This window comes from Cupressus sempervirens, chromosome 6, assembly GCF_028749045.1.
Source record: "Cupressus sempervirens isolate cs-2001-9-10 chromosome 6, ASM2874904v1, whole genome shotgun sequence".
Classification (NCBI taxonomy): Eukaryota; Viridiplantae; Streptophyta; class Pinopsida; order Cupressales; family Cupressaceae; genus Cupressus; species Cupressus sempervirens.
This window is the reverse complement of record NC_143123.1, coordinates 532,763,019-532,789,688: the sequence shown is the minus strand read 5'-3', so window position 1 is coordinate 532,789,688 and position 26,670 is coordinate 532,763,019. Positions and strand designations below refer to the sequence as shown.

The following is a 26,670-nucleotide window of genomic DNA, read 5'->3' as shown; positions in this document are numbered from 1 at the left end:
CACACTCTCAATTTTGTCAATCACAATATGGTTATCACTGTAGATTATATGACCATCATGATATCATTACCTTAATGTGCTATGACAAAAATTTAAATAGAAAACTTGTTTAACTAAAGAATGTGAACCCATAACATATGAATCCATATGAAAAGAAACTATAAGAAGATGCCTTCAAACAAGAGCTAGATACTAATTAGATGAAATGTTGACAAATATATCAAAACTACTACAATGTTAATCTATAAAAAAATGATATTTTAAGCAATGACAAAGAGAGGATATCTTATATACTACTTCATGTTTTCTTATCCAAAACTTACAAAACTATGTTTCTTGTCCAAACCTCTAACCAAGGGAATGGTTGTTTATCTTATGCAATATGTAAGAGCTTCTATTTTTATATTGTGCATGACCATGTCTTCCATAGACCCAAGAATCTCTCTATATGTGATAGATTTGTGTTTTGATAGCTTAAAAGTATTTCATCATTAGACGTTTCAGAAATATTTCTTGTATGACTTCTACAATATCTTTCTTTATGCACGTATAAGTATGACAAGAATAACCATAAAACTGTAAATAATCATACCTTGTTTGAGTGAATAATGAATTTGAAAACTTTTACAACTTATAAGATTTCTAATCACTAGAAGCCTTTTATTTCATATACGATTCACATTTTCTTTTTATCCAAAGGTTTTATATTGCAAAGTTTGAGAAGGCTTCGAATAAAAAAATTCTTCTATGCAAGCTTGTTTTTACCTAAGAGAATCGCTTCCCTTTGATGATGAATCCATAGCACAAGAATGTCAACCCTTCCTTGAAAACCTTTTGTAAGGTTCTTATTTGGGTTTGACTCCTTTACCTCCCTCTTCCTCTTTGGGTGGACATGCTCCTAGAAGAAGTTGAAGATGCTCTTGGAAACTTCCTGATGATTGATGAGGATTCCTCTTATATACTTGTTGACGTTGATGTTACTGACCAATCTTGCATACATGTTGGCATTGATGCTACTGAGGGTTTACCTACAGAGATTAAGTTGAAGTCTCCAAAGCATTTGGATCTAACCTCTAGATTATGAAGGCTTCCCTTGTAGGTGTAGAAAGTGTTTCAAGACTAGGCATGTTGGAGCTAGTTGTGGGATAGTGAAAGCTAAACCAAAAAAATTATTCCTCATAGTGGAAGGGTGCATCTAATATTCACTATAGTTATTAAGGGCACTCCTCATTCAGATGGGCATGCTAATGACCCAAATTTGGCCCAAGAATCCATTAAGGGTACTCCCTCCTTGGATGATGTTGTTGCTTCGTCAAATGGCAAAACTGAAGGGGTGATCATTGTCCCTACTAAAAGTAACTCAATTGATCCTACTATTGTTATTGTTGTCACTACTTTGCATCATACTCCTAAGGTTCATGTTGCCCCTTCTACAATAAGAAATGATGTGTCCTATGGTGTTGCTTTCTTTACCCCCCTTGGGGAGCCTACTATCACTACTCCTATTGGCTCTACTTCTCTGGTTAAGCATGTTAACCCTATCATTGTTGGTTCTAATAGATCTATGGATTTGACATTCTAGAAAAGGGATAGGGCTAAGGGTGAAGAAGGATGGGTTACTGTCAAAAGAAAATATTCAAATAAACCCTCTCCTTTCGACATAAGCCTTAGATCCCATTAGCTGAGATCTAAGGAGAAATCTTGATCTTGTTTTTCTTTGTGGGGTGATTTGATGATCGATTATATTTCCCTTTCTTCATTGCCAATTTGTATCTATGGGGGTTGTGAGTTGTTAGGCACCCCCTTCTTCATATTTTTCTTTTTCTATCTCGATTTTATCTCTTTTTTATGGATCTTATTGCATATCTTTCAATGTGGATTTCAAGTACTTTTTTTTAAGACCTACCTTGTATTGGGTTTCAGGTTCCCTTCAAAACCTGTTATGGAGAAGCTTTTGTAAGACTTAAAAATATCATATTGTCAAAATTTATTCCTTGTTCAAGTTGTAGTTTTAAACTCTCATCTATTTTATGAGTTGTTTTATTATATCCAGTGCACTTAGCAGTTCATCTTCTAATTCAACCTAGCATTCTTGTTCACTTTCATTTTTACTTAAAAAAAACTTGTCTTCATCACACTTTAAATCAATACTCTTGAGCATATATGACACAATTTTCACTACTTGATTTGTCTAGAACTTGGTCAACACTATTTTGTTGGTCATATTTCCTTTCTATATTTCTTTTGCATATGGCCATGAAACACACTACAATACCAAGGATCGCTAGTGTATATGTTCAAGGTTTTGCCTTAGATGAGTGAACTAGACATTGATAAGGGGAATGGATCAGTATCGAAGTAATTTGAACTATTCTAGAACAATCTTTAAACTTTAAACTTAAACATAAATCAAGTTAGCTATTTATTATACACATAGTAAAATTTCCTTAATTTATATATGTTTCACTATAATCAACTAAATATAATTAGATAAACTATGATGAATATGTATAAGGTATTTTCTTAAATATAACATAATGACTAACCATAGTTGATATAAGTTTATGCAAGATATCTCAAAACTAAAATTGAACAATGTATAACAAAAAGATGCCATGAAATTAAGTGCATAAAGTTGACTACTCATTACTCACAAGATTGGCTTGATTGGAAAACCCTTCAAGTGAAAAACCATTTGAAATGCCTTAGTGGCTTATATCAAATTATCTCTTTACAAAGTATTAGTAACTATAATGTCTCGCTGACAAATAAATACCTCATTGGCTTTCAAAGGCTAATTAGTTTATCATTTGATTACAATATCTCTTTACTATTTCATACACATTGTATAATAATCTTGATCCAATACCATACATTGCTGAAATTCAAATAGAGCTTTGTATCCAACAATGTATACTACTAAATTTACACATCTACATACTAAATCAAGATTTTTTATTGTGTATTTCATGTGTGCAATAAAATGTTTTATCAAATCTCAATAATCATATTTCAATGGCATGCTTATAAAGCATTTTGAAACTAACCAACTAAAATATAATATCCATTCAAAAAATGATTTCAAAAAGTTAATCCAAACTATCCAAAATAAGTTGATTATCTCTCAAAAGCATCATGTATGCATGTTCCTATTTTACCAAAGATAAAATGACTCATATGTGATTTTACTCATATCTTTGATCAACTTATTTAGGTTTTCCATAATAATCTCTTATTGGGAAACTTTGTACATAAAAAAGTGGATAAGACAATCCCACAATAGGCCAATCTTGTCATATATTAAGATTAAATGTCCAATAGCCCAAGACAAACCAAATAAAATAGTGCAAAGGACAACAGAACCCAAGACAAAATGCTAAGCCCAAATTGCTCCATTGGGTTTTAAACTAAGATCTGACAACCTGCAAAACAGAAGGGAAAACTAGGATTTTTCTTTGCCTCCCAACATTATCAAGATCCATCCCTCCTCTAGAGCATCATTTCCAATAGTAAAATCCCAACATTTAATCAACATAAGAAGGAAAGACCCCTTTCTCTCACCCTTTATGTAATGATCCTACATCCATAGGAATTGCCACATAAATTCAAGGAAAGACAATGTTGGTGGTACATTGTATGACAGTAATGAAGAGCGTCAAGGCATCCGTAAACCCTATTCATAGTATAACTTGAAAAGAAAAAATAGTCAAAATAGTTAAATCTGCCAACCTCATCCATCCTTAGCTCCTTGAGCCTTATAATCTTCTAAGGAAACCTTTCCATTGAGACTCCCAACTATCATATATCTTCATAAAAAATAAAAAATAAAAAATAAATGTTACATAACCTGCCATCTGACTTGTTCTATCCCACAAATGGTAACATTTTTTTTTCATAGATTGACCATCTATCATTTATGAATTTTAATCCTAGCTCCACGTGTCATTCACATTTGTCCCAAAATAGCATCTGACACATAGTTGCATGGATTTAACCTTGAGATAATTACTCCTGACTTGCCCAAGGCCCTCATTAATCCATGCAAAAATATATGTGTTGTCATACTCAATATCAACATACTTGGCATGCATTCTCATTGACATTAAAATAATCCACATAGGAATTGTGTCTTCTACGTCCGTACACAATATCTCACATAACTCATAGTAGGTTATCGAGAAGTAAAACTCAAATTCATTTGATTAAAAGGATTCCTTCTTAAATTTTACAATTGAGACCAACTCAAAGTCCTTAGACTTATACTTGAAAAGAAGTAACTCCCTCAATTTATATGTGTCCATTCTTCTTTCATAATTCTCTTCAAAAAAGGGGAAAAATCTCAACAATTAGCTTTTTAGAGGTCAAAATATTCATGGATTATCTATAGATTTACATCCAAAAAGTATCTTGTACAATTATAAAATGTGGAACATACTTGTCTATAATAGTTCCCATATCCGATGTAGTGCCTACCCCTAGTTCGCTTTTCATTTTATATTGTTGAATTCTTTTAGACTAGCATTTATGGTTGTGTTATGATTTAGTAGTACTTGGTCATCGGATTTGATTGATGTTATTTCATACTTAGTTATTTATTTGATGAGCTACTTGATATTCAATTATTTAATGTGTTCATGGTTATCTTTTCGATGATGATGCTTTGTATGATTTCATGATGATAGTTAGATGGATGATTTATATATGGTTTTTATGATAACTTACCCCATACTTGCATGTGTATGGTGTACATATATGTTTTACTTTATGTTTGACGTTTCTAATATGGTTGAGGGAGGGAGTCGTACTCACCTGCTAGTCAGAATTTACATGATGTACCACTCCCCGCCATTGCATGTTTAGTTAGATTTTTATGCATGTGTACATGTTCAACTTTTATGTAGATTGCAGGTACCAACCATCAACTTCCTTGAACTGCCAAGATGAGCAATGCCCTATTGCAGTATCAGAATGGTAAAGAAGGGAGATAGTTCTCGAGTCCAAATCCTAAACTAAGTAAATTGTCCTAAAATATAAGATAAATATCTGAATTATCTACCCTTCCAAATTCGTCAAGTGTCTTGAATTCAAGATTTTAACCCTTAAGTTTGAATTTGTACTATCTTTTAGATGGGTTTTCTTATTCAGTTTGTGGGTCTGTTGTGACATTCAATTATAATTTAATCAAATAAAGATATTATTAAATGATTTAATTTAACAAAAATTCTATAAGAAAAACCCATTTTTAATTATACTTAATTAATTGAGAAATTAATTATACTTAATTAATTGAGAAATTAATTAAATAGATGAAATAAATTTAAAGATTTAATTAGAAGTCCAAATTTGGCATAGTTATATTTATTTAATTTAATAATAACTAATTTAGAAGTTTCATTTTAATAATAAACTCTAACTATTATTATTAGTTAAATTAATAAATATACTTTCTAAACACATATTATTATTTAATAAAATCAAAGTGAGAATAATTTAAATAAACTTTACTCTAATTAAAAAGCAAAAGTATGCACATGGAATTAAAAATTAAATTAATAAAAGAAAAAGCTTTTACATGTTCGTAAAACCAAAACCCTAAAAGGAGAAAATTCTTTATTAAGGAATTAGAGCTCATTTTCTCCACAGGTTTGGAGGAGCATGTTTCAAAAGGGGGTTCAAGAGACGAGAATCTTGCATTCTTTAAGCGTCCATCAGATTTTAGCATCGGATCAAGGTAGGGATTGTGTGTAGTTTATCACAGTAAATTTCATGTTTTTCCTCTATCTTCTTTGTGCATGCATACAAATATTGTTTTGAAATTTGTATTTTAAATTAAAACCTGTGTTTTCAAGATCATTATTCTTCATGCTAAAACATCTAGGGAAGAAAACACATAGAAACCCTTGCTAAAAAGCTTGAAATTATGTAGTTTATCACAGTAAATTTCATGTTTTTTCTCTATCTTCTTCGTGCATGCATACGAATAATTGTTTTGAAAATTGTATTTTAAATTAAAACCTGTGTTTTCAAGATTATTGTTCTTCATACTAAAACATCTATGGAAGAAAACACATTGAAATCCTTGCTAAAAAGCTTGAAATTTTAGGAAACACTTCATGGGTAGGGTTTGAATCAAGAAAAGGATATAAATTGAATAAAAATTTAATGGTTGTAATTATGTTTTCTATCAGATATGTTTATCTTGTGACTTTTGTTTTTTTAAGGGAAGTTTTTTTGTATTTAATCATCAAACTAAGAGAATAATACTTGATTATTAAAAAATTATGATTTTAACTATGAAGATGAAACTTTCATTTTCATCAAACTGAAATTGAGAATTTTATCAACTAAGAACATTAGCAAATGATAGACTCCGATGTTACTCAAAATCAAAACTTAAGAGTCTTGCTATAGAAAATAGGAATGATTAATTATCTACACTTGTTTTAATTACTTAAAAAGATGTTATATTTATTTCATGTTGGGGTTTGGGATCAACCTAGCGCATTGACCAATTAGCTATGTTTACCAGAGGCTTGGGAGATATTGTTTTATGATGTTGTATATAATGTCATGATTTATGTGATTTAACCTTTAGGATATTGATCAATATTGTGATTTCCAATTGCTTGTAGAGAATTGAAGTGGTCATTGTGCCTTTATGAGATTCTTTGTTATGAGTTGAGGGTAGGTTATCTTTATGTATGTTCAGAGGTGGTGGAGAGAGCAAATAATGTCCCATTTTTTGCCACATTTCATCATATTCTTACATTCCATTTCCATTTCATTTTTATATCATTTAACCACTTTATGTTGCATATGATTTAATATATATAAGTTATGTTTAATATAATTTTGAGGTTAAATTATGAAAATTAATTATTGATGTTTTAATTAAAGAGCATTGCTATTTTATGTTTTGAAATATATATTTGCAACATACTTCTTGTCACCTTCTATGTAAGAATCTTATTAGCAATCATTATTGCCACAACAATTTAAAGCATTATTCCTTCCAAGACAATTGACCAAAGAGTATGTTGAGAAAGAAACAAAGAAGAATAATTACCAACCAAAAATGACAACCAATTTTGCATTTTATTTTGCGAACAGATAAGGATGAATCTCACAAATCCGAGACGTGCATTGTCCAAAACATGCCCAATTACATTAATACACGGTAAAATCTCCATAAAGTGGATGATGGAAAAGTTTGTGGTGGTTTTCTAACCGTAATTCTTCATGATTTACTATTACGAGTTTGGATTTCAATGGTTAAAGCTGGTACTATCTTATGTTGTTCTAAGTGTATTACCAACTCAACACATAACTCCTCCAGCTCAACACATAATAATGATGACATCCACATAAATCAATGGCTACTTTTATTGAATTTCAAACTACCAACCATTACATTTCCTCTCCATGTCATACGCTCATAAAAGACTTCTTTAACCATGGATATTTCTATGATCTTGTTTTAATTGAAATTGCATTTTCTTATGGAATTTGTTTTAAGGGAATGGTTTTAGATCATTCATTATTTTCTATAAATCATTTAATAAGATTCCACCACAGGTTTATGAAACATAGGCAAAAAATAGATATTCAATTTTGTATTGTAAACCCTATATAAGTCAACTTATGTAATAGACATGGAAATTAGAAATAATTATATTATATCACCCTTATTTTATGCTAAATTCAGCTTGCAAGGTTTGTGATCTTTATCTCTGTCGACCGATTGGGAAGAAGGGCACTCATCCTTCAACAGTCGATGAATTGTAAATAATTTGTATTTATGTGTTTTGATTATTGTTCATCATGTTTTACATTGTTTGGTATTTATTAATAATTTGTTTTAGTTAATATTACATGTTTATGTTTGTTGTTTGTTAACAATTTGTGTTTTGCAGATCAAGATAATGTGGTTTTCCCATTTAATCTATATTTTTATAATCTATCTTAGTTTCAATTGTAGTACCTATAACCTTTTAATCATATAAATAGAATAGAAAGTTAAACCAATTCTACATTAAGGAATACTAAATTAACCATTCATACCTTATGCACATTTATGGAATGCAAACTATTCTTCTTTCAATTTCTAATTTTTATTTGTAGAATTATTACATTTGTTAAAACTGTTCTTGCCAAAAAATGATACTTCCTATCACCAAGAATTAACAAATCCTGATGCATGAATTGCTTTGGTTTGCGTTGGTTTGTTCTAGGTTTATTTTTGTGTGTTTTAACTACATTCATAATCGCTCATCTCAGAAACTACACCTCTTGGTGATATATTACCCAAACACCTTTCACAAGCTTATGCCCCTGAATTGTCACACATAGACCAAGCTTAAAATCATTCTAATTCATATTAAATCTTTCTCATTATTTACCCTAGTGTTGCGCTATCACTTAGCTTGCAATGGAGGCTAGAGCACTAGAGAGGTTGCTTGGGTAACCCATTGTAAGTTGTATTAATAAGTGATAACATTTTATTAAATGGGTTAAAATGAATTAACAAAAATTAGTATGTTGCCCCACCCATGCCTCAAGTGCTAGTATAAGCTAGTATAGGAGTATTGAGGATGCTCAGTTGCGACCTTGCCTCATTAGGATGTCTTGTCTGTAAGAAATGATACTAATGCCACAAAGTCACTAGGGGGGTAGAGTCCACAGAGGTTGCCAGGGTAACCTTAGAGTTGGCTCATGCAATGACACTTACCAACTTACATAGTAGATTTCCTACATGTCTTTGTTGCCTTTGGGATTAGATGTTATTTGTGCACTTGGTACCTTGAGATCGATTACTATCAAGATTTCCTTGACCTAGATTCTTATTACAACCTTTCGAACTTGAGATTATCTTCTCAGTACAATGGGTGTGAGTCATTCAAGTTCCACGAGATCGGGTGGTAGTGTTTCTTGTACCATTAAGATCCAACAGCTAGATGTATTGTGCAATTGTTTCATTCTTTTGATCTTGTTATTTTGTTCTGTGGTATTATGTTGATTTATTTTACTTCGATTATTGGAGATCCTATGAGATGTCGTGACTTATCATGATGCATAATCTTTTAGCATTTCATACCATGTGACTTGTCAAGAGGATGATTACACATGTTGGATTATGTCGTGTGGCATCTTATGTACTTGTATATTATTTCATTTGATTTCGTACTTATTGTTATCCTATGATGTGGATTTTGTTATGTATCAAATTTAATCTTAATAAAACTTATGTAACTCAACGTCGTAGAACCCTTGAGAGATGTAACTGTTAGTGTATTGCTTATGTATGTATGCGAGTTGTTACTTCTACTATGTTATCTCTTCTTGTTTTAATCTTTGGAAAAAAAATGTTTGACAAACTTAGTGAAGTAACAAGTTCTTTTGAGTTCCCTAACGAGGTGTCACATCCAATGTCAATGGGTTACATTAAGGAATAGAGGCATCTATATTCTTGCAGAACGAGGTAGATATGCTTCAATCCCTCTTATGGATTATTGCATCTAAATGAATAAGGAAAGAGTGAAGTCAACTTGAAATTTACTTCCAGAACCTAAGAGAGTTTACAAAGTTCCCTATGAGCCACTATATGTTCAAAATTCACAATGTGTACTACATGCTCGCCCTCCTTCCTATGTGAAGAGTTTCATTTATAAGAATTTTACTAAGGAAAAAGAATAAAAGTTATCTGATCTATAAGGTTAATTGATAGCACAAATGAGAGGCAAAATACAAATGACAACTTATATGCAAATGCATTATCATAAGTAAACTTAAGTAATTAGTGAGTGGTTAATTATACCAACCACTACCAACCCCTCCCACACCCTAGAGAGAAACAAGATCAAATGTGCATCATCAAATTCTCCCCAATCAGGTAATGATGTCTTCAAAAAATGAAAAGCAATCTCTAACACATTAATATGATCAACATAAACTATGTAAGGAGACATCTCAAGGGAAGTTGGAATCTCACTAGAGCTTACCTCCAAAGACTCAAATGTCTTCACTAACATGAAAGTGACCTCTAACTGTTGTATCAAAAGATCCAACGTCACATCACACTCAAGCATTATCAAAAAACAATTGATGAGGACCAAAATATTCCCTCCCAACAACTAAAGGAGGATCATCTTCAACCAAAAAAAAAACTAAAATGGTAGTTAAGAGGTCATCCTAATGGATTATAACTAGAAGACAAGGATATCCTACTACACTATACCACAAGGAATATTATATGGCACTAATACACAAGCAGCTATGATTAGAACCATCAAGAGCAATTGTAGGATTGATCTCAACTCGAAAAATAAGAGTTTCAACTAGATATTCTAGACCTTTTGGTATGTGGATCTCCATAGGTTACCCAAAGAAATGGTCCAAATATCATGAATGATCTATCTTTTTCTCACCAATTGAATTAAGACAATTTCCATCCATATGATAATAAATAACATTGAGAACTTTTTCTCTTAAGAGTTCCAATCGACATACTATAAGCACTAAAAAAAATCTCCATACACAAACAAGGCAATAGATTATGCTAACTAAGATGAGCAAGACCTAAATCACTCCATTTCTCAAAGTTTCTTTTCATCAAACAAATTAAACCTATGGTGCACATCTTGCATGAGAAAATGAGATCAAAAATCTGGTCCTAAACAATATGTTAAATACATTTTAATCTATACAACATTTGTAAAATGGCAAAAATCTGGTCCTAAACAATATGTTAAATACATTTTAATCTAAACACATTTGTAAAATGGCAAAAAAACCAAAATTTTCTTGCTCGCACATTTTTATTAAGTTTAAACGAGAAAGTAAGATTACAAGAGATAAAACTATGGCTACTCATTTCTTGCTTTTGTGGTTTATAAAATAAATAACAATGGTGAGCGATCTCTTACATTTTGCATTCTTCAAAAATTACATATATTCTTGCTAAAGACTTAACTTTATTTTTATCAAAAATATGTCAATGGGAACATTAATGTCAAATTGCATGCAGCAAAAATTGATGTACAAAAAGTTACAAAGGTCAACTTTTTTGCATCTTACATCGATGGGAACTATAAGAAAACCTTTAGAAAACATGAAACTATTTCTTTAAAAATCACACCTGTCTCCTAAAGACTTCTACCATTATTTATAGTAAAAAGATATCTATCAATGAGAACATCAATGTAAATTTACATGAAGCATAATATTGATTAAGCAAAAAATGCCTTTATAATCCAAACAACAACAAAATGGTGTTCAGTCCATCTGATATTTTTCTCTCTTCCTCAAGGCAATATCTATTCAATAAAACTTTATCTCTAGACACAAGTAAACATCTAGATGATAATTGAGGATAAAGCAAGTATTAAAGGTTGTTAAGAATACAACAATTTGATCCACAATGTCTATTGCAATAGCATATCCAAGCCTTAATGATAGAACAAAGCCCCAACAAATGTAGTCTCAAGAGACTACTAGAATATAAGTATGTAAAAAAGCATGTACGCCTTCCATTAAAGAAAACAAACTTATAGCTCAATCGAGAAGACAATGAAGTTTGAAGATATCTACCTTAAAATTTTGTACAGTAACCATTAACAAATAATATTAAGGGGTAAATACATCTTAACCATATTTCATAGTGTAAGCCTCTCTTGAAAACCTAATGTGCAACAAGCCAAATTGTAAACATTAACATATATGAAATAGTAAATTGTTGTCTATAATGAATAATATTGTTTTAACCAAAGCTTATCCTCACCAAGTTTGTGCTTACTGTGTGTTGTGATATAAGAGGCATGGACAAGGGCTCTTCTACAACCTTAAAATCTTTATCTAGTTAAACAAAGCCCAATTTGTTTTTGTTTTTTTTTTGGAGGGTTCATATTTGTGAGGCAACCCAACAAAGGCACAAGGCCTACACTAAGCGAAGGCAACACTAGAACAATGTAGGAACCCAATACAGACCCACTCATTCCTGACAACTCTTTGCCTGGAGTCAAGGATTGAGGGTCATCCACGCCATCAAAATTGCACAGGGCACAATTTCAGCCTCATCCCTTGTAATGTTAGAGCCATTCAACTTCTCCAGTGGACCACGGCCCATTGACAAAAGTCTTAATATTTTAAATAATATATTTATGTTAAATTGTAAATATATTACTAGTATTTTTTGTTATAATGTCATATTCTAATATAATTATAAAATTAAGAATTGAAATATGTAATTAGAAAAATACGAGAAAAAGTAGCCATAAAGTTCAAAGAAAATGTGATATCTTGTTATCAACCGTTCCTAATGTAGCTAAAAAAACAACCAGCCATTAATGTAGCTAACCAAAAAGAAGCTGAAATTATAACTAACAGAGACAAATAAAGGTTGGCAATGGAAATTACAAACAGGCTAACTTTTGTGGGCTGTAATAAATCTTAATCTCTAGATACAGCAATATCACATTTAATGCTACATTGATTAATTGGAATATCACTAACATAGTTGAATCAATTTGTAGGCTCCTTAAGAGGATGAACATTACAAGAATCCACATTTGTGTCAAAAAAAAAAACACGATAGTGCTTAAAATAGAAACAAAAAGATCTCGAAAATCAATGAATGTATGATTGAAGTCAAAAGTGCTATTTTTTAAAGCTTAATTTCTTCTTTAATGTGTGATATTTGAAGATGACCATATATTACCGGCATTTCAGTTCAACATATAGTTCAAGGTGACCATTAAAGTTATACATACGCTACAAAAGATTGTTGTATTTTTTAAACCTAGTTCCAACTCTTACAATAATACATCTCAGCAAATAGAGGCCACAGTCGATCGAAATGCCAACAAACAATGAAAACCACTTAGTGGCAATGCCAGGCAATTATTTTGTTTTGGCAATCAAATAATTGGCGTCTTAAACGAAAAAATATGCCAAACGGCAATGCAAAAAAAATTACAACTTCCAATGAGATTTGTTCATTCGGAGAAAGGAAAAAAAATATTATATTGAACAAAATTGCTCATCCACAACTAAAATTGAAAAAAATATTAATGAGAACAAGCATCTACAATAGAAGCGAGCAACTACCTGTATCAACTGTACACATCACGCAACCAATATATTGATGATCATCAATATTAAAATATTATTTCCAGAGATCTTAACAGAGGTGGTGTACTAGGCTTACAGATCAAAGATAAATGGCAACTTCGTTGCAAATTGACGTCTACTAACATATAAAATATATCCAAACACATGGTTGCAGTATATTTTTTCTCAGACAAAACCCTTCCCTAACATCATAAGACACATTCATAGCTAAAAGTAGACATATCACACTAGCACGACTGTACTTGCATTTTCACCTTAGTTTATGGTTGCAGTGCATTTTTTCTCAGACAAAACCCTTCCCTAACATCATAAGACACATTCATAGCTAAAAGTAGACATATCACACTAGCACGAATGTACTTGCATTTTCACCTTAGTTTCATCATTCCATTAACTTGGAGAAAAAAAATTTATGGACAGGACTTATTCAATACTGTTCAAAAGGCAAAGATCTCTGTAAAAAATATTACACAGATTTTGTCCACTTAGTTCAAGAGCAAAAACCTCTGTAATGAGGAAGAATCGACAATAATTTCCTAGCTTCGTAATACGAATTCATCTTTCATAATTTTGACGGATAATTAGTGCAGGAAAGAATAAATCCAGAAATGGCAACAATCAAGAGCTGTGATACCATTAGATTATTCAATTAGATGTAAGTAGATTTCAAAATTTTCCATATAGATCTTACAAAAAAATTCTCTCAAAATTGACAACAAAATATACAAGATTTTGAACACAGTTCTTTATTGAAAAAGTAAACCTGAACTTTGATTTTGAAAAGAGGATTAAATTTGTATCAAGCTTCAAATATTCTTTTAAAATGTTAATATGTAGCTTATATATATTATTCTGTGCCCAACCCCCCTTTCACAATATGTTAACAGTATTTTTCCAATTTTAAAAAAGGCTTGCAAATAATCATAACCCTACTAAAAGAATAAAATGACATGACCAACAAGCACCCGTGAAGGCTTCCTCTGAAAGTGCAAAAATCATTGATATGTATCATATAATAGAAAACAGATAACAGATGAAAATCCTTATTGTAACAGCATGAAGCATACCTGAAACAGAAAAAAAAACCTCTCACGAGGCCATTATTTATGTACAAGGTGAAAGCGACCACTACCTGTCTGGATAGCACAAAATTTCCAGCATCTAACAAATAAATATCTAACACTAGTTATAGACAAAAAATAAAAACTGCCTTCTAAAGATCCTGTGAGCAATAAAGAAAAATTAAATACGCATACCTTCCAAATTTTCACATTGAATTTCTTACATGAGCTTCCCCCCAGTGCTCTGTGTGGCAATGTTGCATTTCCGGAACTTTGTAAATCTTAGCTGATACAACTCCATGAAAATTGCAAAATTGCATTCTCTAGACTTAACTGAGATATTATAATTTTTCAAAATCTGTGGAAAATGCATTGCCAACTAGAAATATGATATACTAACAAAATACAGACCAATGTTGCATTTGGAATGCTTTCCCTTGAAAAATAGTGGAAAAAAAACTATAATGAGCGCCTGAGATTCTAAATAACTCCATTTCCATAATTTAGGGATAAAAAGTTTCAAGGTTGCACAAGGATGGGGGTACTTGGGTACTAGAGTACCGGTGCCAGTACAGCTATTTTTCAAAATAGGGGATGGGTATTTGAGTACGTCAAACTTTTTATAAGAAAGGTTTTTCAGTTTCAGATTTGCAATATGTTTGTATTCATAATATATGAAAAATATTTAGATGCATAATAGAGAAGGCAGCCTTTAAACATGAACACGAAGATCATAAATAATATAACAATGACATATTGCAAATGACAAAATTCTGACTTGAACAGTGATAAAGTTTACTGTTATTCAATATTGTCTCAAAGGTTCAAACTGATTTCGTATTGAATTAAGCTTGATAAACAAGCAGCTGATACGCAAATACAGAACCAAAACAAAAATCAGAATTCTTAATCGCTCTCCAGAGTACCCAGTACTTGGGGTACGTGTACCCGGTACTTTGGTTACGTGGGTACTCATCCAAGGGGTGTGGGTACATGTACCCATGCAACCTAGTTAAAAAAAACATACAAGGGCCCAGAATGGTAGAACTAAAGTCTAAAATTGAGGTCAAGAATTTATGAAGCATTGAGAATCAGGTCTGGATAAACTGGATTTTGCTTAGTACATCCCTCAGCGGAGTTCTTTAACTGACACCTAGAAATCATTCTTACTCAACGGAACTTTAAAAATATATATTACCCTGCCAGACAAGACTAAACCATGACAAAATATAATTGTTGATTAATATACGTAGCTCTGATTTCAAGCTCAATTAGATCAATAATTTCTGATGAACGAGCAAGAGAAAAATGGTAAGGTAGAATCAGTGCTACAGAACAAAAATGTTTACAATGAGAATCTGAATAAATAAGGTTCCACAAATCATGTTGAATAGATAACCTACAATGGATTGATGGATCAAAAGTAGTTATACTTTGTATCAAGACCATTGACCTTAAATATTTGCAATGGCCCCTTAATGAGGTAATAAATACTGAAGAAAATTCTTCAAGGCGACTCCAAAATAGAAATGATCCAAAGGAGTTTGCTAAAAGCACAAATCATTCAGCAACTCCAAAATATATGTTATGCACTTGTTATAGCAAGCCAAGGTTGAAGATTTGGCTAGAACATAAAAAAATCCAAAACCTGACCTTAGACAATGTCTTGACATTTTGTTAATTGGTTACATTCTAAAAACAGGATTTTCTCACAACCAAGGCAGCAACATATCTCCAGGCTAAGTTTATGGTCAAAAATAATCCTGAATAGTTCCTCTCAACAGATGTTCAATCAATTCAATCTGTAGCAGAAATAAAAAGTTGTGAGATCATAAGTCATTAGTCAAAAGTAATCTTTGAACTCCATTAAAACTTAAAATACATAATAGAATGAAACAAGTACCAAATCTAATTTATGACAAAGCTTATATCTGGCCAACTATAATAAACTTAGACAACATACTTCTTGCTCGGGAACTGCCAGCACCTCCTTTACGACCACTTTGTCCAGAAGATCTCTGCAATCCATTTGTCTGCCAATGAACAAAACTCATAAGTTATATAAAAAGGATCCTAACAAATGAGCAAGGTCAAAAGCAGACTACCATATTCTACCATATTTAAATAATTATAGGTTGTGTTTACCAACTATTTACCTTATTTATGCTTCGAGAAAGTAAAAATTCAAAACATAAGAATATATTGAAATTCTATTATGACATGTTAAGTAAAACCTCACCTGCAACCCAACTGAAGGATAACTTGCTGAACCTGTAGGATGAGGTCTACCTGGAAAATTTTATAAGCATAGATGAAATGAAAAACCCTCCAACATGAATTAAACTTTTAGATCAAGAAACCAGTCAAATTAAACTAGTCCTAATACCTGGATTCTGATAATATTGTTGCTGAGATAATCCTCCAAACACACTGCATAAATAGTTTATAAGAAGAAATACTATTTAAATAATCATTAAGCAACATATAACAAAGCACCATATGATCAGAAACAAGACTCAGTTCCAACATAAATTTGCAAACATCTTATGTTACTTTACACAAATCCTAACATTTTATAAATTGAATGCATATGATAAAACAAGCCCACCTTGAGCCACCAGCTAGAAGAGAATTATCAAGACGAGCACGTGGATTTCCTCTGGAGTCTCCATATGGATCTTCACCCTGAAAAATATTTCAACATAGTAAAATACTCAATTTCAAGTAATGAATACTAACAGATTCAACTCGTGTTCCATTAAAATTTCAACTAAAAATGCAAAATACCAGTGCTGAGTATCCCCGCTTAACTCCTGAATGAGAGAAATCTTGCATAGCATTTACAGATGCTAGTTGGGAAAACATAGCCCCATCATACCCTGCATGATGGCCTCCAGACAACTGTGCACTACCAAACATGGGTATATCTCCCATGCCAGTATTTCCCAGAGGCATCCTTCCATAATCACCAAACCCAGGACCTGAAAGGTTGCAGCGCTATATGAGTAAAACAAAATTAACATAGACAATGCTTATACATAATCTGTAATGTCTCTTTCTAGATTCTTTTATTTTGCCCTAAACTAATAATTCCAACTTAGAATGATAATTTCATTATATATGTGAAAATAACTTTTATCTAATTTGATGAAGTTTTAATATTTTATTATAATATTCAACTTATGAATTTTACAAATAATTATGTAATTAGAACTTCTCATGGTTTTCTGCTACAATTCTCCTTCAACTGTGTGATGAGTTTCTCTTGTATGTTACCTTGAAAAGTTCCTCAGATCTGCCTGAATCAAAAGTTTTCATCTCTAACTCAGAAATGGCAACATTAAGGGTTCTCTCCTCAACTTTGTTCAAATATGTAGCTGCAATAGAGACTACATACCTATGTTCCTTTGCAGCCATGTTTATTGGTCTAGCAATATTCATGTGACTTGGCACCATAAGAAGCTTGCTGTCATCATATTTTTATATTTTTCCAGCTTCGTTATATTGATTCCTGGCATCATGTGTTCACATTATCCTTGCTGGCATACTTTTTGTCTGCTGTATGACTTGGCATTCTTTCACCTTATCCTTGCTGGCATTACGTTTGAAGGCTTCAGTTTCTTCCTTAATGGCTGCAGATGTCAAACTGAAACGGTGCTCATTTACTCTTGTGATGATTCTAAATGCAGCATTAGTTCATGTCTCACCTTCATCAGTTGGTACCTTACGTGTGTGGTGCTTCATTGCAGTGTCGATCCATATCTTGCAACTGCCCAGGTCTATAGATATATGTTAGTCTCTCTGTGTAGAGAGATATCAGTTTTCGTCGTGTTTAGAGTTGAGATTTATATTTCAGAAAGTATTCATTGTTGAACGTTTCATTCTGAAAAGCTCAATATTGACTATATATTCATTTATGATGGTATGCTCAATATGTAAGCAGCATCTTTACGTGTATTCAGAAAAAGCTGTGATGTTCATATCTGAGTCTCCTGATTCTGTGAAGAAATATTCTGTTGAATTTTAGACTCTGATCATTGAGTCATCATTGTATGTTGAAGACGTCTATAAGGGGTAGAGATTCTTTATAATTTATTTGATGAACTGAATAAAGGATCTATCTTTCTGTGGGCTGGGTAGTTTCCCTCAGTGAGGAGGGTTTTTCCCAGAAATTATGTGTTCTCTGCAATTGTGATTTCAGTTTATTGCAATCTACATTCTGGTTCAGAACTTAACAAACTTGATGTGATAACTTGAGGGGTTCCATCCTTAAAATTCCTAATTTAGCTTGGAGGGTTTACATCCTCTTTGGCAAGTCAAGGCTTGGGTTTTCGTCCACAACTAGGTAAGAAATAAGGGTTTTCTCCCTCAACTCTCTTTATGAACTCTGGAGGGGTTTGTTATCCTTGGCTGTAATTGCTTATTTGCAAGTCACTTCCTATTTTCCAAATTGATTGCTTGATTGCTGGATTGGCAATTTCTGATTGATTCAATTGATTCCTTGATTCTCAATAGTTGACCCCTTTATAATAAAATGAATTCCCCTCTATAACATATATGTGAGTAAGTCGGAACCTTTCCCACTGGAAGGAATCACAACCCTTCTAATCCAATCACTGCCATAATCTCCTTTATATTGCTAGCTCCACTTTAATTAATAAATTGTAAATGATAGGGGTGCTGCTATTTGATATTCTAGTCACTGCTTTTATAATACGTATCCTGCGATCTGGTATTTGACAGGGACTTTTAAAAAGAATATATACGAAAAAGGAGGCCCAGTATATACAACCTCAACACAGAATGTTTTTAATTACAAATTTATTATTGCCAGATGCTAACAAATTACTAGACAACACACTCTTCACAATGCAATATGTGATCAATAGGCAGATAGTTAATATATACACACTCAGAGGGGGGGAAGCTTTTTTAAAAATGGGAAAAAAATGACCAAAAAGCAGGTTTTTCACCAATAAGAGACGATAAAGAATCAAGACTCTAAAGCCTCAAAAAATATCCAAATCGTCAATAGGACTTGATCAAGAGTTGACTCATTATCATGATTATTACAATTGCTAGTGAAATAATCACCAAGAAAGTGAGCATTGTTTGAATTGGCTATGTCTTTCAGAATGTGGAGTTGAAATAGTTTGATGCTGGTATCACAATCACCCTAACTTTTCTCTGCAATTCCATCACTGGCCCCTTTTTGTCACTATTACAGGGTTTGGTTAAAGCCTTGCAGTTGTAACAGCTTCATTAAATGGTTTAGACTACAAATATTCAGAGTCTTCCTACATGAAATGGTTTGGACTACAAATACCAAGTTAACACAGTGGAGTGCATCATAGTATACCTTGCATCAATTGTACCCCATATCTAAATATAATTTAGTTCCATATTACTGATCTTCGTTTGATAATCTTTTAACTACAGTTCATGACTATCGCCATCTTTTCTGTTTGTAATTGAGTTGTTCTCTAACCCAGTCTATGTGATCGCTTGTGACTAGTCACCCGATACTCTCTTTATTGTTTACCATTTTAGAGTATATTTGATGGTCAAAGGATACATTGCTAATCATCTCATGGTAGACAAACAATATTAGCTTAGTTGTCTTCTTCAATAGTCAACTAAAAGGCTTTGACCGTAATTGCTCCAAATCTCCTGCTATTGACGATTGATACATGATATGTATTTTCAATGGAAGCCCAAAAACAAAACCAAGAGTGCTAAGTTTCTATATGCCTTGATCCAATGTTGTGTTGATTCTTTAGTTAAATATAATCGCGACACTTCATTTAGAGTGTTTTAAATTTCGCAGATCGCACCTTTCAATTTATTCTTCTAAGTTCTTCCATAGAAGAGTAGTTTGTAAAAACATAGTGTAATTTTGTTTCTTCTAAAGACTTCAGAAAATTGGAAATTTTGCAATTAATGTTTCAAACACGGGCCATAACAAATTTTAAAATTCAGAATCCTGTCCAGCTATTTCTCATTAATATTGGTTTGTATTAGTTTCCAGAAGCTGCTCAAAGTCTTGCTTCTTGTTGATTCACGTCTGGCAGCCTTTGGTATAGTGCAAGAGAAAGACAACGATGCTATAAATCTGTACATTTCCTCCAAATACTTCATTTCTTTCTAGTCAACTCGATATTTTCTTCAAATGTAAAACTCTTGGTATCTCTATGGAACGATCGTGATGTTTATAAGTCGTTGCATTCAATAATATCTCCTCCACAACCACCGATGCAGGATGCTCGTGCCATCCTACACAAACTAAAAGACTTTCTTATAACAAATTTTGTTTTCCCTCTGTTTTTGCAATGTGTTGCAGGTCTTTCCTTTATTCTAGCTTGAGGCAGGCACTACCTTGTGTTGTTTTTTTCATTATACATTTCAAGGGACCAAGAAACACTGCTCATGTGCCCCGTTGAAAGTATTTTATACTTGCTTAACCTCAGGGGTTTATTGTTATTCAAACTTGCTTATATTTGAATTCAGCCTGTGGGTTACCCCCATGCCTAGCAGTGGATGCTCTAATCGCTCTAATCCTTTTCTTTTCCATACTTGGCCGCAGCTCTTACGTAGCAACAGTTTTCAAAAGAATTTCCTAGTTTTATCGAACCTGTAGCAGCCAACAGGCAGCAGAAGGATTACGTCAGCAGCAGCTTTCAAATATTTGTCATTTTCAGCCACCCAACTTTTGCGATTATCTTCTATATGCAGCTGAACTATGCTAATTCATAACACATGGCAACTTGTGTCCATGGTAATTCAGGAATCAGTATTTTAAGTTCAAATAAATCTTTCAAAGGTCTCATCTGTCAAGCCATGTGACACTTGATAAGTGAGTATCACAGGACTATTTAATGATAGTGTAAAAGTGGATGAAATTTACCAGTACACCAAGTACTTGCATTGAGGATGATATTCAAATCTTGTATACCACTGCTGGACTCTGCAATTCGCTCGTAGGTGCCTCCACAATCAGGCACTGTAGCTTGCAATCTGTGTCACAAGGTTCGGTGAATTTCATGCATGAAGCGCGAATTTTGGTGAACATTAGACTTATATTAAATTCGTTAAAATTTGCAATGGAATTTGTATGGATAATTTCAGCTAATATTTTAATGCTTTTTGTAAAGTGTCTTAGCATTTTGGAGTGTTTTTTCGTCTAAAACATTCCTAATTGTGCATGCATTTGTCAGCTGGCATAATGAAATGTGATCATTGAAGTTTCTTTCTATGCATCTAATGTTGTTTGAAGATGTTTGAGAGCTGCGTGGACAGAAAAATAGAAGACTTCAAATCTTTTAAAGAAACAATTGTGCTGACTTCCAGCCACTATTTGAGAGCAAAGAATTGTAAGCTCCATTCTCTGTGTGATTTCTTCCATTTTCATTGCACCATTTGCAGTCCTTTCCCGTTGCACTAACAGGTTTGTCCAAGGCGAATATAATATCAAACTTTTTACAATTTTTTTCTTTTGTCGAGCATCATCCGAATTTTATTGTTGTCAAACCCAAAATCGAACTCGAATTCGAACCTTGTGACATAGCTTACAATAATGAAATTCTGAAAGTTAACATTGGAAACTTATACTTTCCGATCTCCCCAAGTTGACCTCTAGAACTTGAAATTTTGAGGTTGAACAATGTTATCTACATGATGCAAGCTGGGACTGTTGGCCTCATGTCCTTGATACATGTCCATCTAAGGAGATTATAGAATGACTCCCAAAAGTGCCTTGCTAGGATCACTGGAAACTCTATTATATAGCAAAACTACAGTCCTTTCAAAAACATTTTGACCATAACCTTTTTTTCGTTACAAGCACACATCCAGGTTTGGACTCAAGTATTGGATGAGCAGATTTGGAAGGTAATACATTTGAGAAGTCCATTGCATTTCCAAGTTCACTAGTCCCTCACACGCTGCATCCCTATGGCTTCAATTTCTTGCAAGCCAGCACTATACACTTGTTGTCAATCATCCTTCCTTGTACACAATAACAATGTAGACTGCTTTTGCTGCCAGCACATGAGCACTCCCTATTTTAAAGGCATGAAACACATTAAATTTTGTTCTTCGCACAAATGGTATGCTCTGAATATCATATTTGTTTGTTTTTTGGTGGTATATGAAATGCATAAACGCTCAATGAAGCATCAGGCTCCAGTTAGCTTCCAAATTTCATTTGAATGATTGGTTGGGCTCATTCATTATTCGTAAAGATTTCTATAGCCATGTGGAGTTGGCATGGCAATGTGCTGGTGAATATTTTTCTTTTGTATTTTGGCCCTTGCAAAACCAATGACAATAACTAGATTATTAATTCCAGCACAATCTCCATGCAGCACCAATCACCTATCCTTGGTCATTTCCAATAATATTTAGTTTGAATCTCTTTCCTATCTCCACATTTTGCATAATGAAACGCTGCTCCTGAGAAGATCACCAATTAAAGGCCCGATCTGGAGTGTTGTCAAGAGGCAAATATGTTGCTTAAAAAGAGGTAGTTGTGTCTTCACTGTTATCATAAGTTACGAATGAGCTTTGTCCTGCTTGATTGTCTTCTTTGTTGTCAGCAAGTGGGAATTAGAGCAGCCCTCCTACTTTTTTAGGGGATCATATAAAATCAAAACCTTTTGTCCTTAATTGTCATTTGATTTCCACAATCCATTGGTAATATTCTAGAGTTTTTCTGGACTTTGATTGTGTAGAATTTTTTAGCATCAACATTTTGGATCACACACAGTGATCCATCATCAGGATGAACAGCTGGAGAATAGAGAAATAAGTTAGCAGACTAGGGGAGAAACAGAGATATAAAAAGAGGAGGGAGTGGCGTGGGGGGGCATGAAGACCGAGAGGGGAGAACAAAAGGTGAAAAAAAGAAAAAGAAGACAAAAGACAGAGAGTATTTGGACTGTAAGAGGAAAAAAAAAAAATTAAAAGCAATAAAAATAACTTGGAAAGAAACTTATAAAGAAAGACAAAAGGAAAATTGAAAAAAAATGAACGAAACACAAAAAACAAGACTAGAAAAGAAAAAGGAAGATTAATAAATAAGCCTATAAATAAGAGGAAAATCATAAAAATAACAAAGTGTAAAAAATTAAGTTAAATGAATAAAAAGCAATAATAACGTATTAATAATGCCAACCTGAAAAAGAGCTATTACCAATAATAATGCAAAAGGGAGAAATTAATGAAAATACTACTAAACAAACTCTCAAAAATAATACTACGGACAATAATACAACTAACCATAGGACATAATAAACCTAAAAACGAGAAAACATAAAAATGACAAAAAATGGAAACGAGCTAGTAAAGTGAACCAAAAAAACCACAAATAAATAATAATAATACAATTGAAAGAATGAAGAAAATACAATCAAAGAAACTCTAAAAACCCGACTAGAAAAGACAACAATTTAAGAGGAAAATTTAAAAAAGAAGAACTTAATTAGTTACTCACTAATTATAAGGAGAAGAAGTATTATTAATATCATAAAAATGAAATAATATTATTTCATTTTTATAATATTATAATGCTAGAATATTATATTATTATAATATGAAATATTATTATATAATAAAATAATAAAATAGAATATTATAGAATATATATAATATTATAATATTATTATTATTATAGTATTTCTATTATTATAATATTATAATTAAAAGAAAGGACACCCTAAACTCATAATGTGTCCTTACTTCATAATATTATTATTATGAAGAAAGGACACCATTATAAAAGGAAGAAAATATAAACAAAGAAACTCAAATAACCTAACTAGATACAACAACAAATTAAGAAGATAAATTAAAAGTTAAAAAGAAGAAGAAATCAAAAAATAATGAAGACAAAGGAAACAAAAGCAAAGAAAACAAACCAATAAAGAGAACCCCAAAATGAACAACACAAACTAATAATAAAAATGGAAAAAAAAATCATAGAAATAATAATCAACATGAACAAAATAATAATAATAATAAAGAAACAAATAACCAAGCCCGCCAGAAACATAAATAAAAGAAGGCATAAAAAATTAAAATGAAAAACTAACCAAAAAATTAAAAAACTAATAATAATAATACTAAAAGATAATAACAAGCGGACACATTTTTTATATATATAAACGAATGCTTGAAAATTAAAAAGAAAAAACAAAAATACAATAACTAGACAACAGAAAAAGAAAAAAGAAAATTAACCCCAAAAAAATAAAATAATAATAATAATAGAAATAATGCTCAAAAAATAATAATACCAAACGGACGCAATATATATATATATATATATAAAACAACAAAAATATAACTAGACAAGAGAAGAAACCCAAAAAATTAGTTAAAAAAAGGGAAAAAAAAAAAAGAACAAATAAAACCAAGAGTAAGAGGCAAAAAAACAATAAAGATAACAAAACCCATTAAGCGAGCGACAGAACTACAAAAATGATAATGAAAAAATGAAAATAATACGAATAAAATCAAAAATCAAAATAATAACATTGGGGAAAAATGAAAATGAAAGAAAATAACACCACAAACGAAAAGAGGACAAAAATCAAAGAAAAAAGGAAAAAAAGAAAGGCAATAATTAATAACCTAGAGCTAAAATTAAAAAAATAGAAAGCAAAAACCGACGAGGACCAAAAAAATCTAAAGAAAGAGAATTGAACAAGGAAAAGGAACGAAAGAAGCGAGGAGCAAGAAAGAGAAAAAAAAACTAGATGAGGGGGTCCTAAAGAGCAAGGTCGACACAGGATGGATGGAAAAGAGAGAAGAACAACCACCAACTTAAAACCGACAACAGGGGAGCAAAGAGGAGCAAAGCAGCAAGGAAAAAACTACGAGGTGGGAAGATTGCCAGAATAGGAACGTTGGCTCTAGGTGGGAAGATTGCCGGAATAGGAACGTTGGCTCTTAGCCAACAAGGGAACCCAAGAGGGGTTCAAGGCCCGAACTTAGTCTCTGTTGAGGTTGACGGGGTGGACGATGATTTCTACAACTTCCTTAAGTTTCCTTTTGAAATAGTTGTCTTCCTTGGATAAGATCTGAGCATTTTCCAGACAAATGCGGTGCTTAGTAGTTGACGAGTGTTTCGCTAAGGCAGACTTCTACACCCTATCATGTCTAATGTTAGCACAATGCTCCTTGATTCTTGTGCCAAAAGAGCGACCAGTTTCTCCTATGTAAGGTAAACTGCAAGAGCAAGAAACTTTGTAGACTCCTGATTCTGAAAAAACTTCTTTGGAGTCTTTGAGAGCGGGGGTTCGATTTTTGAGCCTATACCAGGGTTTGAAAGCCACTCGAAGGCCTTTTTTGCTCAAAATCTTGGCTAACTTCTGGGAGATACCATCAACAAACAGAAGCAACACAAAAGAGGGAGGAGGAGCGAGGGTGGATTGGGGAGCTGAGAGGGAAAGAGAGAAAGAGCGAGCTTGGACAATGGCCTTCGAAATTTGCTTGTGGGAGTACCCATTTAATCTAAAGACATGGCGAAGGTGGGTAAGCTCCGAATTTAAGTGGTCATCATCACAAATTCTATGGGCCCTTAAGGCTAAGGTCTTGAGGACGTCAGCTTTTTGGCTTGGATGGTGGTGAGAAGAGGCGTGAAGGTACAAATCATTTTTATAATATTAATAGTACTTCTTCTCTTTATAATTAGAGAGCAACTAATTAAGTTCTTTTTTAAATTTTCCTCTTAAATTGTTGTCTTTTCTAGTCAAGTTTTTAGAGTTTCTTTGATTGTATTTCTTCATTCTTACAATTGTATTATTATTATTTATTTCTGGTTTTTTTGGTTCACTTTACTAACTTGTTTCCATTTTTTGTCATTTTTATGTTTTCTCGTTTTTTAGGTTTATTATGTCCTATGGTTAGTTGTATTATTGTCCGTAGTATTATTTTTGGGAGTTTGTTTAGTAGTATTTTCATTAATTTTTCCCTTTTGCATTATTATTGGTAATAGCTCTTTTTCAGGTTGGCATTATTAATACGTTATTATTGCTTTTTATTCATTTAGCTTAATTTTTTACTTTATGTTATTTTTATGATTTTCCTCTTATTTATAGGCTTATTATTAATCTTCCTTTTTCTTTTCTAGTCTTGTTTTTTGTGTTTCGTTCTTTTTTTTTTCAATTTTCCTTTTGTCTTTCTTTATAATTTCTTTCCAAGTTATTTTTATTGCTTTTAAATTTAAAATTTTTTCTCTTACAGTCCAATATACTCTCTGTCTTTTGTCTTCTTTTTCTTTTTTTCACCTTTTGTTCTCCCCTCTCAGTCTTTGTGCCCCCCCACCCCACTCCCTCCTCTTTTTATATGTCTGTTTCTCCCCTAGTCTGCTAACTTATTTCTCTATTCTCCAGCTGTTCATCCTGATGATTGATCACTGTGTGTGATCCAAAACGTTGATGCTAAAAAACTCTACACAATCGAAGTCCAGAAAAACTCTAGAATA

The 26,670-nt window shown here is 32.4% G+C and overlaps 1 protein-coding gene and 1 long non-coding RNA gene across 3 annotated transcripts in view; both read right to left on the bottom strand.

Moving 5' to 3' along the window:
• Positions 1-13,894: 13,894 nt before the first annotated feature.
• Positions 13,895-14,515, bottom strand: LOC149553360 (uncharacterized). Of its 2 annotated transcripts, XR_016353072.1 has the most exons (3): positions 14,382-14,515; positions 14,193-14,261; positions 13,895-14,105 (listed from the first exon to the last, which is right to left on the bottom strand). It is a non-coding gene; the product is annotated as an uncharacterized LOC149553360 (long non-coding RNA). The 2 variants fall into 2 exon arrangements; XR_016353071.1 differs by lacking the exon at positions 14,382-14,515 and having other exon boundaries at positions 14,193-14,308.
• A 1,030-nt stretch (positions 14,516-15,545) lies between these two features.
• Positions 15,546-26,670, bottom strand: part of LOC149553359 (uncharacterized) — a 52,910-nt gene continuing 41,785 nt past the window's right edge. Inside the window, exons 7-12 of the mRNA XM_089788824.1 lie at positions 16,974-17,167; positions 16,795-16,871; positions 16,573-16,616; positions 16,426-16,475; positions 16,150-16,219; positions 15,546-15,988 (exon numbers count right to left, since the gene is read on the bottom strand). Coding sequence (XP_089644950.1) covers positions 15,984-15,988; positions 16,150-16,219; positions 16,426-16,475; positions 16,573-16,616; positions 16,795-16,871; positions 16,974-17,167 — 440 coding nt within the window. The 3' untranslated portion in view covers positions 15,546-15,983. The remainder of the gene's footprint in view (positions 15,989-16,149; positions 16,220-16,425; positions 16,476-16,572; positions 16,617-16,794; positions 16,872-16,973; positions 17,168-26,670) is intronic.